Genomic DNA, 15,573 nt, shown 5'->3' with positions numbered 1-15,573 from the left:
TCATCGCTTATCTGGGCAAGGACTGCATTGCTTCTGCATCCCATTCAGCCCCTTCCATGTAGTAGGCTAGGAATCATCTGACCCACCACCCACCCTTGCATTTTTCTGCCCCTCCCTCCAGAAACCCAGCAGTTTTGGCAGTGGCAGCAAAAAATACGTTTTTGAAAAAAGTTGTAAAGGTTTAAACTTTTCTGTTTAGACCAGTGCCGTGCTAGGGATGCAAATTGCCCTCTCCCTGCTAGGGATGGATCTCTCAATTTCAGACCTCCCCGTTTCTCATTTTGTTAAGTTTGGTTCTTCACACTTCTGCAGCAATTCATGATTTCCCCCCAAAAAAACTTCATGGAAGTTCTTCAGCATTATAGTGTGAATTTTTCCTAATAAAACCTTTTTTGTATGCAGTTTTGATTGATGTAGATTTTTGCATGCAATTTCCCCTAATATACAGCATGTTTGTATGTTACGTTTGCTACTATATTCATTGTATGCACACTTTCCCCTAATATGTGCATTTTTGTAAACACTGTTTGGTTGGAGAACTGCATTGCAAAGTTCAGATAGCTGCGAATTCTGAAGGATGGCTGCGTTTTGGTTTGCATATTGCTTTGGAAAGTGCAAATTTAATAGATTCACCTTTAAATGAGAACTAAATTGGGCTTCTCCTCTATCCGTGTCCCCTGGTCATCAGACTGATTATTTGAGGAGTGGGGGCATGTGATAATCCTAATCCTCAGCTGATCTGCATTGACCAGCTGAGAAGGAGGAGTCCTGTGTGCCTGTGCATTCTGTGAGAGGGGAGGGGGACCCCTGGTGGGTGGACCAAAGGTGAAGGAGGCCCTTGGGCCAAAAAGTAAGTAAGTAATAAGTAGTAAGTAAGTAGTAAGTAATAAATAAATAAATATTCAGTAGCAGTCCTAGGGTTACGGGATCCAAGAGCTGGAGCTAGGAAGGCTGCAGATCTGGGATTTAGAATTCTGTGAGATTTATGGATTAGGCAAAATCCCCAGGGCTCCCAACTCTGGCCATTATCCTGAGGCTTATTTTTATCATTATCTTATCTTATGCATTATCCTGAGGCTTATTTCTTCTGCGTCACCATCTCTGCAGGTAGAGAGCCAAACTAGATAAGAGGGTGAGATCGATAATCATTTTTTTTTTTAAATAGGGTTTTGGGCTAGGAGTGGCCACTGTTCCTTGCCTGCCTTCTGAACACTGAGTGTCACTGCTGGTTCCTGAGAGGGGAAGGGGAAGGCATGGGGAGTGAAGCACAGTATGGCCTCAGGAGCGTTGGACTGGCTCAGCCGCTCCCTGTGCCTCGCCTCAGAATGTTCAGAAGGAAGGCGAGCAACATACCCCCCCCCCGTTTCTGGTTTGGGTTCTGCAGCTGACAAGGAAGGGATAAGGAAGTTAAGTAATGACTCTTCACCCTTGGCCCTCAGCACACCCTGCCCCACATTCTGGTGTGAAATAGTCTAATGAGTGCTAACTACTAAGAAGGAGTTGTCTTTTGACATGATGACAATATTAAAGAGGTGTTTTTTTCCCCTAAGATGAGAAGTGCCAATGTCAAATGAGCGCTAGCAGAGATACAGCATTTTAGAGCCGCTGCTTAACATGTCTTTCCAAGGAGGCCGATCAAAATGAAATCTTTTCCCAGGTGTGATGGATTCCCTTTCCTCTCTCTGTGCTTTGCACACACATAGGGAGGGAGGGGGAGAGAGAGAGAGGGGAGAAAAGGGAGGCAGCGGCAGCTCATGCATGCGATTAATTAGACCTAACTATCTTTTAATCCAAGCATCTCCTCTTGCGCTAAACTCGGCTCTTAAAGGCTCATTAAAGGAAATGCAAGGAAAAGGGGAGAATGTTTCCGGCAATTTAATCTTGAGAAGACACAGTGATGGGAAAGTGTATGGAACGGAATGGTGGCCTGTTGCCAGATATCATCTGAAGGTTTGTTTCTGTGAACACATTTTGTCATTTGTGTCATTTTAAAAATCTGCTTTGATTCAATTTACTGAGAATCCTAATATTGGTCTTGCAAGGACGTGCAGTCCACCAGAAAGGTCTCCTGCACAAACCTTAAGGGCTTGTCAAGGACGAGAGAGCCACAACCACCACTGACATCAGCTGCAACTTTGAAGAACTTGAGCTTGATCTTTCCCTCCCTCCCTCCCCATTCCTTTTTCCTTGTGTGTCATGTCTTTGTAGGTTGTGATCTGACCTGGGTGCAGGGACCGCCTTAGAACTAATTTTAGTAAGCCGCCCTGAAAGCCTTCTCAGCCATGACGGATGGCGTATAAATGCTGTAAGCAAATAAATAAGGAGGCCTTGGTAAAACGAATGTGAGTTGAGATGCTAGATGGGCAGTGAAAGAGGAAATGAGTTGGCGCCATGCCAGAGCATGGAAGTGCTCAGGACCAGATCATCATAACGCATGGGAGGATGGATCAGCTCCTCATTTTTACTGTCTTAAGTTCGGTTTGCCCCATTTCCACATATGTAAAATAAAATAAAAATGTCCACATGAAATGTGTGTGTGGTTTTATGCTCATTTCTCCTAACAGATATATTTTTTCTATGCAATCTTTGCCCAAGAATATACATTTTTTGCAAGCATTTCCCTCCTTAATACAGGGATGGAGAACATCTGTGACCCTCCAGATGTTGCCGGACTGCATCGTTGGCCATGGTAGCTGGGGCTGAAGGGACTTGAACAACATCTGGAGGGCCACCTGTGTTCCCCACCCCTGGTCTAAGAGAAAGCATTTTTGTATATCATATTCATTAGCATACAAATCTGTGTTCACTTTTCATTAATAGATACTTTTTTTGTTCTTTGGTCCAAAGAAGCATGAATTCTGAAGAAAAACTGCATTTTCGTTCAGGAAGTGCAAATTTGGTAGGCTGGCATTAAAATGCAAACTGAATAGGTTTCTTCCCCATCCTGAGTGGGTGCCAACTAGGCCTAACTCTACAGGCTGATCAAAGTAATCAGTTTGCAAGAGGAAATGGAAGAGCCGCGCAGCCCCCAGTTTAGTTGGGGAAGCTGGTCCCTACTTTCTGCCTGTTGCCAAAATAACTTCCATCCGAAGGGCATTTTTCAACAAGTGCTTCTTCAGCAAGAAGGTTTTTACTGCCTTTAAAAAGTTTAAAGCCTTTAAGCCACTGTCGCCTTGCTTTCCTGCCAATCAACCCGAGACATCCCCAGATGCTGCTGGCAAAAGCTCTGGGAGCAGAATTGGGGAGGGGGGGCAGGGGTAGTTCAGCCTCAGGGCCTTGCAGGTACCAAACACACCCTGCAAGGTAGAGCATGCGGCTCACAGTCCCTCCTGATGGTGCAGAAGAGAAAGGAGCTGAGTGCTTTCTATAGTTCTACTACAGCCTTTCTATCAAAGAGGGTCTTGGCCGAAACATAATGCAAAACCATTGTATCATCTTGTGGCTACCATCAAAGGCAGTACATTAACGGTTCTTTAATTCATTAGATTTATTTTAAATAGCTTTTAAAAGTTTTTTTTAAAAAATCTGGAGGAGTTTTGACAGTTCAGTGGAGAGAAGCTGCTGAGGCGACCAATTCAGCTGCACAAACATCCCTCTAGACTGCAACTGTCGTTTGGGCAAACGCCAGGCCTATTGGTTGCTTTCTGCAAATAGTTTTGGCAGTGATGGAAAACATCTTCCTTTTTTGCCTGGAGGGGGGGGGGGAGGATGATTTTACAGCACTAGCAGCAAAAATGTTTGCTTAAAGTCCTTTAAATTGCCCTCCCTTAACAAATGCATTCCCTCCATGGCATCACGGGACTAAATTGCATGGAATCATCATGATGTCATCCCATTTGCTACACAATCCAGGTGACAGATCCAGGAAAGAGGAAGTATCAGCATCCAGGGAAAAGCAGCACAGAGAAAAAACAGCCGCTTGAGGGACCTGTGCCATCACCACACGGGGAAAGACAAGGTGAATATTCGTAGAGTCCCAGTGCTTTGGAGGAGACATTTCCACCCCACTGAAATGGCTACTTTCAATCTGAAACTGAGACTGTTGTACAGACAAAGAGGGACGACAGTTCAGTGGTGGCAAAGCATGCGCTTCACATGCAGAGGTCCAAAGTTCAAGCCGTGGCATCTGGAAGATCTAAGATTAGAGGGATGGGAAATCTGAGGCCTTAGAAAATTTGCTATCAGCCAGAGCAACACAATTACAGGAGCGGAGGATTGGATCTGGCCAGTGGGGAAGGCCAGGTTCTTACCTTCCCCACCCCCTGGGGGCCAAGTTTGATAGGTGGATGGGGTTGTCTATCAATCACCTGTTGACAATATGATGTCAGGTGACCTGTTTGCCTCATGACAGCAGTGCTTGCAAAGGTGCAGGGCTTCGCCAAGTAGCAATGATCAGCTAACTGTTGGTGCTTGCAAAGGCACAGGGCTTTGTAGGCACCTGCAAAACCCACTTTTGGCATAAGATACATCTGTATTTGCCTCACACCTGGCATTATACATGATGTTCAGGTGTAGGGCAGGTGGCTGTGACTCAGCCAACGTAGCCTTGTGGGCCAGATAGGGAAGCCTGGTGGGCCTAACGAAGCCCATGAGCTGGAGGATTCCCTTCATTGCTTTATGGTGTCAATCATCTGACACTGTAAAGAAGCTTCACATGTTCAAAACTAAGAGACAAGCCAGTTTTGCTAGCTAAGGAATCATGTTCATTAAGTAAATGCTAACAGTTCCCATGAGTTTTAGGGTCTGGCCAACTGAAATGAAAAATTTAGAATTCACCAACATGCACTGTCAACGAAACAGGCAGAGACAGAGAAAATCAGAAGGGAGCGAATAGAGCAAGCGCGGAAACTCACATAGCGCTGCTGGCAGTGGTGGAGAGCAGAGCTGTGCTTGAGACGACCCCACACTTGGTACATTTCAAGAGCAGGCTGCCGCATGGGGGGTTGAAGGTGGTCCCGCCCCCCCCAAGCATGCATCATGACACCATCCCCCGCCCCATCGAGGTGTGGAAGGTAAGAGGCACAGCAAGAAGAAAAAGTAGCCAGAAGCAAAAGAAAAAGAAGCCAAGACAGACAGGGGGCACAGGGACAGAGCAAATGGGGAGGGGGAGAGAGGGAGAGAGAGAGAGAGAGAGAGAGAGAGAGAGAGAGAGATGGGTTAGTTGCAGGATTTAGCCCGTTTGGCGGGTCCTGGAGAGGAGGGGGAAGGCTGCCTGCCAGGGAGAGGGGATGACTTGGTACGGTCCCTTCTATATCAGGCTGAGTGCCGTAAGATTACCCTTCCCTCACAACATCCCCCAAGCTCCACCCTCTGCCATCACAAGCAAAGATATTGTTGCAGAGAAGGGTGACTCTCCCTCACAGCAGGCATCGGTCAGGCCCTTCTCTTTGCCTTTCTGCCGTCCGCTGAAATTCTGCTGCCCAGGCAGCTTCCAACAAGGCTTTCTCATGAGGAGGGCTGGAGCTTGTTGCCCCTCCGCTCCCCCAAAGGAAGCCACTTGTGGAGGGGTCCCAGGGAGTCTGAACAGCTAACATCAAAGCTGGGCGATGAGGGCAGAACCGCCACAAGCAGCAGGCGACCAACAGCTGCACATGGCAAGGGTGGCGCCTTCTGGTGAAAGCGGAGAAAGCTCGAGTGCCAGCCTAGCCTCAGCCACTTTGGGCAGCCCAACCCTCCAAGGTTGGCCCACGTGCCTGAGCCTCGCAGATGACAGGGATGCCGCAGCTTCTTGTCCCCAAAATAAATTTGGATTTTTGAGTGACTATTCATGAAAAGGCTTTTTAAAAGACGGAAATGAATGCTCAGAGATTCCAATTTAGGGCTGATAGTAAGATTATCATATCAAAATAATTTAATTACATTATCCCATGCTCTCAAAAAAGAGATGTATCATATTTTGCTTGCTACACCACCTGTAGGTTGTACCAGTTTCAAGTTGTATGCAAAGATCTTCAATATATATATATATATATAATTTTTTAAAAAAATCCCAACTCAGGGGGCCACTCTCCCTTTCCCATGTGATCTGGGTTGGTCTTATTCTGAGAAGGGGGGCAGGCCACGAAGGCCTCCCATCAACATGCACAGGTTGTGCACAACATCTTTTCCCACTGGGAATCATGGGGTTGACTATGAGCAGGAAATGTCATCCTATGAGTCGTTTGACACTTTGAAGGGTCTCTGTTCATCGGACCCCACCATCACATGCTGCTCTCCCTCTTTCTTCAAGGTAAGGGGCTGGTAGGGAATTACAGATCTGGGGTATGAGTTAGACCCACTCTGAGCCAGACCTATTCAAAGGGAGCCCAGTCAACAATTCAAATTGGGACTGCTTCAGTCAAATGGGAGGCGGCTTTTTCAAGCGACTCCCATTTCTAAAACTCACCCCTCTAATTTCTCTCTTGTACACACACGCACACAGAGAGTCTCTTTGGGGCTCTAAATAGGAAAGTAAATGGGGTAAATATTGTATTGCTGTAATTAATTACAAACAGAGCCACCATGGGGTGAGCTTAGCTGTGCCTTTTTTTACAGGATTCCCTTTCTCAGGTTAAACCCACAGTTCTAAGCTAGGCCAGCCCATGTTTCCAACAGCTACTGCAGCCGCCTGAGGGGAGACCCCCTCCCAACCCTTCTTCAGAGCTCCGCTGCTGCCTGCCAGCTCGCACATCCTCCCTCCTGCAGAGCCTGGCTTCTTCTTGGGTTTGAAGCAGTGGACAACAAGAGGGCTCTCAGCAGGTGGTTGTAGCAGCTGTTGGAACAGCTTAGCTGCTACAGGTACCTGGAGGCTTCACACCCTGTAGAACTATGTTAAGAAGCTCCTGTGTGAAATAGCGCTTGGAGGGTATGATATTCTTTTCCTGAAATGCCGTCTTTAAATAACAAAAGGCCGGTAACTTTGTCAGGCGTAAGCAATTAGCCAGGAGTCAGGCAATCCTGCTTTGGGAGCTTCACAAGTCTTACACATCAGGGTTACACCGGGTGTCTCTGAGATTGTAAATGTGCATGTTTTCTGATGTATTATACCAGCCTTCCTCAACCTGATGCCCTCCAGATGTATTGGGCTACAACAACTCCCATTAGCCCCAGCCAGCACAGCTATACTTGATGGGGCTGATGGGTACCAGATTGGGGGAAGCAGTATTATACCCACAGAAGTTAGGAAAAGGTCACATTGGACTCAGTATGTATATGCAATGTCCTACTAGGATAAAACATTTGTAAAAATTTCAAATGAAATTAAGGCACTTCCCAGTAAGACTACCAAAATTCCACAGCAGTAGAAGGGAGGGAGGCTGCATTTGTTTTGTGTGCATCTGTGAGTTGCCATCAATTTTCAGCTAATGTGAAATTCCAGGTGAATTTGGAAGTCCCTGTCTATAAGAGGAGCCCTGCTGCCAGATCAGAGCAAAGGCCCATTTTGTTCAGCATCCGGCAAGCAGGACCCGAGGGCAACTGTGACTGACTGACAGAGGGATGCCACCTCTGATACTGCAGGTAGTCCGCAGCTGCCCAGGTGGTGGGTCACTGTTGCTTACCAGGACTGAGGTGGCGGGGGAGAGTTGGTGGACCCAGGAAGCTGCCTTCTACTGAGTCAGACCATTGGTCCATCTAGCTCAGTACTGCCTACACTGACTGGCAGGGGCTCTCCAGGGTTTCAGGCAGGAGTCTCTCCCAACCCCTGAGCACATACTGGGAGGAAGGGTGGGATATAAATCTAATAAATAAATCATAAAAATCCTACCTGGAGATGCCATTGGGGGGTTGAACCTGGGGCCTTCTGCATTCAAGGCAGACGCTCTACCTCTGAGCCGCAGTCCTTCCCTGATTCTGTGGATTGGCTCCACCAGCAAATTTGTGCCACGCCAATCTTCCTGCAGCCTTTCTCTCTCCCTCCCAGTAAGCAACCCTGACCCACCTCCCAGGAAGCTACCACAGGAGCTCCTCCACATCCAGTGAGCCATGTCTGTACAGACAGAGCTTGGAAAAGTTACTTTTTTGAACTACAACTCCCATCAGCCCCAGCCAGCATGGCCACTGGATTGGGCTGATGGGAGCTGTAGTTCAAAAAAGTAACTTTTCCAAGCTCTGTCTGTACAGAGCCATCATGACTAGTAGCCACTGACAGCCAAACCATCTCTCCATGTCCGTGCAAATTATTTTCAGGACATGCTACAAGAATCAGATTAATGGGGATTTCCACTGTGGGGGTGTAGTTGGGGGGGGGAAATGTAAACCTTTACATTTTGCTCAGCAAGAGGAAAGTACCCCTTCCTCCAACATCCCTGCCTCACTCCATGCATGGCAATGGCAGGAAGAGACAGGCTCATTCTCTTGGCAGGCACACTGGCGTCTGCATTTTGTCACAAAACAAACATCTGGTGTTGGAGTGTGTGAGCCTGTGTGTGTGTGTGTGCACGCGTGCATGTGTGCACCCTTACCCAGCTCGCTGCTTTTTGGACTTATCTGAGATACCATCCCGAGACATAAGCTTGTTGAAGACGATGATTCCAATCAGCATGTTGACCTGGCAAAAGGAGAGACACACACAGAGAGAGTGATCCATGATAAAGAGTATCCACACGGTATCTAATTCCTAGGCCCCTTTTCTGTATCAAATTCTCAGGATAGCAGATAGCCGTTAGCTGCCTCAAACAACTTACAATGCTGTAAAATACAGAGACAGCTCCCCGCCCTCTGCTAAACAGTTAGAAACCAGATAACAACGAATACAAAGTCTGTTATCAACAAAATTTCTTAAAGCGCTCACCCAACCATGCTATAAAAAGGAGAAAAATGTGTTCCCCCAGCAGCCCTCTTGTTCATCAGCAAGGGAGGCAAAGGAATGGCACCACGATAAACAAACCACAGAGGTCAGATAACTGCTACGACCACCACCAGACAGCATTTGAGCACCTACCAGAACAATCACAGCTGCGGGGCCCACAAAGGCGTAAAGCAATCCTCCTTCAAGGGATAGCCAGCAGCTGGAGAGAGAAGGGTGACATTGTCTTCATGTCAAGGAAGAGCAGGAAGAGCCAAAGAAGGTCTCAGTATTTAAGAGCTCTGGATCTGAAACTCCAAAGCTGTGTGATCGGCAGATCCCTCAGTTCCAGTTCTGTCCATTTCTCATTTTCCCACTCTTAAGTTTAGTTTGTGTCACTTTGCCAATTTTTTAAAGTCTTCATGAAAATTCATCAGCACTTGAGTGTGGGTTTCTCCTAAAATATACCCTTTTGCAAAGCAATTTTCCCTAATATTTTTGCATGCTATTTTTCCTGTGTTGTTTTCATTATACATACATTATTTGCACACACTTTAGTACTGTACATGCATTTCTGTAAACATGTCTGGGAATCTGCATTGCATAATTTGGACAAGACCATATTTCAAAGGATGGCTGTGTTTCAGTTCACCTGTTGGTTCAAAAAGTGCTAAGTAGGTAGGTTCACCTTTAAATGAGACCTGAATCTAATCCCCCCCCAGCCCCAAGTCCCTACGTCTAAGTAGCCCACTCCTATCTCAGCCTTCCTCTCAATTCCCTTAGGCAGAGCTCTCTTTTGCCTCTATAATGGTAATGATATATAGAGTTGCAAAGTTCAGAGTTCTAGTTCCTTTTAAAAAATTAAATCTTAATTACAAAGGTATCTTGGACATCCAGTGAAAAAGCCCATGAACAAAACAACCCCCAATCTCCGAAGCAATTTGACAAAGTTACTAAAAATGCCTCTCCAAAATCCTAGTTCCAAACAGTTTTCTCCAACCAAGTATGTTCCAGATGTTGTTGGGCCACAACTCCCATCACCCCCAATCAGCATGGCAAATGGTCAGGGATGATGGGAATTGTAGCCCAACAACATCTGGAGGGCACCAAGTTGGGAAAGGCTGCCAGAGTTTGCTCCATCTCCAGCTGGCACCTGAACATCCTTCAGCAATGTTGAGCTGAGGCGAGACAAACCAGCGAGACATGATGGCTATGGTCTCTCTCCACTGTCAGAGGCTTCTGAATGCAGCTACTGGGAATCACAACTAGGAAGACTCCAGTTGCTCTCAGGTCCTGCTTGTGGACTTCCTGTTGGGGCATCTGTCTGGCCACTGTGAGAAGAAGAAGCTGGACTAGATGGGCCCCCTCTGACCTGATCCAGCGGCAAGGCTCTTCTTGTGTTCCTAGCCAGTAGGTGGCACCTTGGACCCAGCCCTTTGAGGTAGTGTCCATCTACCCAACCATCTGCTTCAGCTTCCAGCCCCAATACTGCTGTTTCCCTATTACTCTTGTCCCAGAAGCCCTTCGTTCATGGAATAGTGGGGTGAGGTTTGTCAGATGACATCTCTGCCAAAAATTCTAGAGATCTCTGCCAGAGGTGACAAAGCATGGTGAGTGGGTGGGAGAGCCGGCCAGTTATTGATCAGGGTTTGCCCTGTAAGCTGCCATGGGAAGTGAGGTGACACAGGCCAAGTCCTGAACAATGTTTTCCTCTGCTGCTCCCCTTAGAGGCTGACCACTTCCTTCTGGAGACAGCACGACTGGATGCATCAGGGATGCCCTGATTCTGCCCCCCTACCCATTTAACTTCAAGACATTAAGGCCAGTAGTCCCCCTCCTGTAGAACCTACTAGCTGGACGTTCCATATCCTTTGGTCCGAGTAAAGCCAACGGAGACGGCAACCACCAAGGCCGGCAATCCTGAATGGGAAAGAAATAGATAAGAAAGAATTCAGTATGTGAGGCATTTTGTGGAGACCCAGTTACCAGGAACAAGTGAATCTCTGTTAGTGATGGACAGATGAGCCTGCTTCTGTTTCATGCCTGTTTCACATGTAGACATGACAGCCAGGGGATGTAGTGGTTAGAGTGTTGGGAGACCTGGGTTCAAATCCTCACTCAGCCATGAAGCTCACTTGGTGATCTTGGGCCTGCCACTATTTCTCAACCTACTTCACAGAGTTTTTGTGAGGATAAAATGGCAAGAGGGAGAGCCATGTCAGCCATACTGAACTCCTTTCAGGAATGGTGGAATATGAGAAGGATCAAAATAATAAATAAATAAATAAAAGTCTTCTTGCAAGAAAGTGGAATATAAATACAGTCAAACAATCAATAATAAAATCTGGCATGTCTGTGGATTTTTCTTTTTTTAAAAGCACAAAATTAGCATTTAAATAATTCCCCTAAAATACACATTTTGTATGCATTTCCCCCCAAAGTACACAAAAGTACTTTAAATAGATAAAATGCACATTTTTGTATGCCTTTTTTATACACTCCCCTTTAAAATATACATTTTTGTGTGCATTTTCCCCATAAATAAAAGCGTGCAGTTCTGACTGCTGTGTTCCAAACTGGAATGTTGAACTTTGTTGATTCACTTTCAAATGCAGACTGAATGAAATTCCCCTGTATTCCTACTTCTGCCCATCTCACAAACCATCTTGCTTTTTGTGAGCATCCGTTGGCACACTAGTCCCAAAACCCTCAAGGGGATTTGAGAGTACTTGGAAACGATGCTTGCAAAACCCAGCATGGTGTATGTTTTGAAACAACACCCTAGAAAAGGAAAGGAGGGGTAACTAGCAGCAGGAAAGAGTCAAACTCGTTACTGATCAAGCAGGGAGGCAGGCTTGCTGACCAGCTCCAGACCTTGAAATGATTGTTCTGACCATGCTCAGACATGGCATTTTCTGTTGGGATCAAATAGGCTACCCAGAGAAAACGGCAAGCTCCTTGATCCCAGAAGGAAATGATGCTTCAGAGCATCCTCAACCATCATTTCAGATCAAGAACCTGGGTGGCCATCTTTATAGTGATATGGACATGCTCCCATTGTCAGTTACCTTCCCAATAGTAAGGGCTTTTTTTCTCTTCTTGTAAACAGGGAGGTGCTAGCAGGGGAGGGCATTACTGACCCATTCTGAGGATCAACCGAGGTAGGGCTGTGGATTCACATGAAATGGGCTGCATTTTCTCCCAAATAGGTTCTTGTTTTTGCAGTTGGAGTAGGGATGGAAGGATCTCTCTCAGTTTCTCATTTTTCCAATCTTAAATTTGGTTCCCTACTTTTCTGCAACAATTTGCATCTTTTTTTTAAAAAAAAATCCTTATAAAAATTCATCAACAATTTAATATGAATTTCTCCTATTAAATACATTTTGTATGCCGTTTTGAGTAATGTACACACTTTTGCAAGCAATTTATCCTAATATAATGCATTTTTGTATGCTATTTTCACTAATATATTCATTTTTATGCACACTTTCCCGTAATATATGCATTTTTGTAAACCTTGCTTGATCAGCGAACTGCATCACAAAATTTGGAAAACTGAGAATTTCAAAGGATGGCTGTGTTTCAGTTCTCATATGGTTTCAGAAAGTGCAAATCTGATAAATTTGGCTTTAAATGCAAACTGGACTGAATGTCTCACCCATTCCTAACTCGAAGTCTCCCTGCCCACAATTTGAGTCCTTGCACCATCCGTGCCCTGCTCACATGATTAATATCACCCTTTGTAACACAAAGTGGTTACAGGGTGAAGTTGCCGCACACAGATTTTTGAGTTCTACTGATTACTGACAGGTGAAATCCCCCCATTTTTATCTGGAACGGGCCCAGCTCTTTCCAGACAGCTTATGGAGAAAGCTTCAGCTTTCTACCAAGAGTTCTTTGAAAGCTTGGGCTGAGGGGGGGGGCTTGTCCCCAGCTTGACCTTTCTCCCCCTCTCCACCTATAAGGTTACATTTGGAAAAGGGGAGGATGGAATCAAGTGGCAGGAGATGGCTCCATGTCAGCAGGTTTTTTGTCTGAACTTTCAAGGAGATGGAAATTGTAGTCCAAAACTCCTGGAGGGCACCAGGCAGGGCCTGATGATCTACAAGGTCCACACCAAACTCTATGATTCTACTGCATGCTTCATTTGCACCTGCAAGCCAGCTCTTGATGCTGCAGTCATCAAGTGATGACTGTCCTCCTGTGAACCAGGCCTGTAAGGCGATTCTCTCTTTCCCTTGACCTTCCAACCAAGGATGCAGCACCCTGCCTCAGGAAAGGAACATGCCCTCTTACCCCATCCAAGGCAGAGGAATCGTTTGCGAACTAGGCGTGTCCGGATCCTGCCAATCACAGCCAAGTAGGATTGCCAGGCCTCTGTCAGCACCCAGCAGAAGGAAGAGAGGAAGAAGAAGTGGAGGAATGCAGCGGTCATGGTGCAGACACCCTGGAGAGAGGGGAGAGGAGAAAGAGAAGGGAGCAGACAAGAGGCATCAGAATGGTGCCAGGGCCAGGGTGGGGTGTGGGGACGGACACGCAGCCAGTCCCTGCCTTCATATGGAGGATTCAGGCTGTACTCAAGAAGAAATGGCATTCATTCACACCTGTTATGATTTAAATACCTTTCATGGGAGATCCAGTTTAAAATCCTAATTAATAATACATCTTATTTATTTATTAGATATATATCCTGCCGTTCCTCTCAGTAGGAGCTCAGGGCGGCAAACAAAAGTACTAAAAACACTCTAACACATCTTAAGGAATTAAAAACACTCTGTAAGGAATCACTCTGTAAGGAAGTCCAGTGTTATACCGCCTTATATGTACTGATGGTAGCGGTAGGCCAGTGGCTTGTCTAAGGCCACCTCGTGAAGGGTGAGCAGAAGGTGGATGGAGGTCTACTAACAGACCTTTGGGTGATATGCAATAGATCATCAAGTTTTAACAGTAACAACAAAAAAACTTTTCCCCCACCTAAATTTGGCTTAAATGAAGACATTGAATCAGGACTAGAATTTTGTGTGAAAGGACTGTGAACTCAGTTCAGTTCTGGTACTGTCAAGCTGACAAACTAGAAAGTCTGGCCTAGCAAAATCCATGGCCAAGCTAAAGTTTTTTGTCAGGGATTTCCTGGCTCAAACTTAGCCAGTAGGATAGTGAGTGATTCTGCCTTTCCATGACATCGTCATCGCCAATGCGGAGCTGTGATGTCATCAACTCAAATCACATGGGTTGCCATGAAAACAACTGGATTAAAATAACAATGTGGGTTGCCTGTGGAATTCCCTCCCTTTGAATATTAGGCAGGCGCCCATCTCTGCTATCTTTTCGGCGGCTTTTGAAGACTTTCCTCTTTCAACAAGCCTTTTAAGTTGAGACCTATCCCAGTCTGCATCTGTGTCAGAATTGTTTAATATGTTTTTTAATAATGTTTTTAACCCTTTTTTAAGGTTGTTTTTTTTTAATTGTTTTTAATGCTGTTTTGTATTAATGTATTTTAAGATTTGTTTTTATGAAGTTTTAAAGTGTTTTTAGTGCTTTGTTTGCCACCCTGGGCTCCTGCTGGGAGGAAGGGTGGGATACAAATTAAATAAATGAATAAATAATAAATAAATGAGACTGATGAAGAATGATGGCACAGAAACAAAGTGAGGGTACTTGCAAAATGTGTTGAAAATGTGAGGTGCTTTTTGAGGCTCATGCAGTGAAGGAGATCTATTTGCCTCTGATCTTTTGCTTTAATGGGCATTCTGTAAATTGTGCAGGGCACTGGTGCATGAATACAGACGTGTGCTTAGAACTACTGAAACATTACACTGATCCTGGGGCCCTAGTATGGATAAGCACTTCTGTCCATTTTGGTTCCTCTCACTTTGTCAGTCTTAAATTCAGTTCTCTACATTTCCACATAACTTTGCAATTTTTTTAAAAAAAAGCCCTCATGAAAGTTTATCAGTGGATTTTGCCTAATAAACACATTTTGTGCAGCAATTTTGTCTAATAATTTTTTATGCAAATGGCATGGAATTTCTCTACCATCCCTATTAAGGACCAAGACAGGAAATTGAAAAATCTGTGCCAAAAAGCTCAACATTGACAGCCTACCTACAGGAAGCCAGGTTTTGGCTAAACATTAGGAAAAACGTCTTAACTGTTAAAGTGGTACGGCAATGAAACCAATGACCTAGGGAGGTGGTGGGCTCTCCAACGCTGGAGGCCTTCCAGAGGCAGCTGGACAGCCACCTGTTGGAGATGCTTTAAGTTGGATTCCTGCGTTGGGCAGGGGGTTGGGCTCAATGGCTATATAGGCAGGGCCGGATTATCCATTAGGCTTAGTAGGCTGAAGCCTAGGGGCCCGGAGCTCTTGGGGGCCCGTGCATAAGCTAAAAAAAAAATATCGCGGGACAAGAGCTTCTGAACCACCCGCCATCCCCCCGCTTCACATACCTTTTTCTCCACTGTTTTTTGCGGTTTGCCATCAATCAAGATGGCGACCGAGGTTTCCCTAAGGAGCTGAAGCCTCTGCCGCCAACTTGGTTGATGGCACGCATGCGTGCTACACGCGCGCATTGCTGCCATCAACCAAGATGGCAGCAGAGGCTTCAGCCCCTTAGGGAAACCTCAGCCACCATCTTAGTTGATGGCAAACCTGTGTGAAAAAAAGCAGAAAGGTAGGGAGAAGGGGGCCCTAAACACCAATCAGCCTAGGGGCCCTCCTCAGCTTAATCCGGCCCTGCATGTAGCCCCCTTCCAACTCTATAATTCTGTGAAACTCTATAAACCTGTGGCCCATAAAGCTGAACATAGCC

The 15,573-nt window shown here is 45.8% G+C and overlaps 1 protein-coding gene across 1 annotated transcript in view; it reads right to left on the bottom strand.

Moving 5' to 3' along the window:
- ADGRB2 (adhesion G protein-coupled receptor B2) overlaps positions 1-15,573 on the bottom strand; it is a 258,463-nt gene that overhangs the window by 22,934 nt on the left and 219,956 nt on the right. Inside the window, 4 exon segments of the mRNA XM_061596282.1 lie at positions 8,442-8,527; positions 8,921-8,987; positions 10,615-10,684; positions 13,061-13,211. Coding sequence (XP_061452266.1) covers positions 8,442-8,527; positions 8,921-8,987; positions 10,615-10,684; positions 13,061-13,211 — 374 coding nt within the window.

This window comes from Rhineura floridana, chromosome 15 (assembly GCF_030035675.1).
Source record: "Rhineura floridana isolate rRhiFlo1 chromosome 15, rRhiFlo1.hap2, whole genome shotgun sequence".
NCBI lineage: Eukaryota > Metazoa > Chordata > Lepidosauria > Squamata > Rhineuridae > Rhineura > Rhineura floridana.
This window is presented reverse-complemented; position numbering and strand designations above follow the sequence as displayed.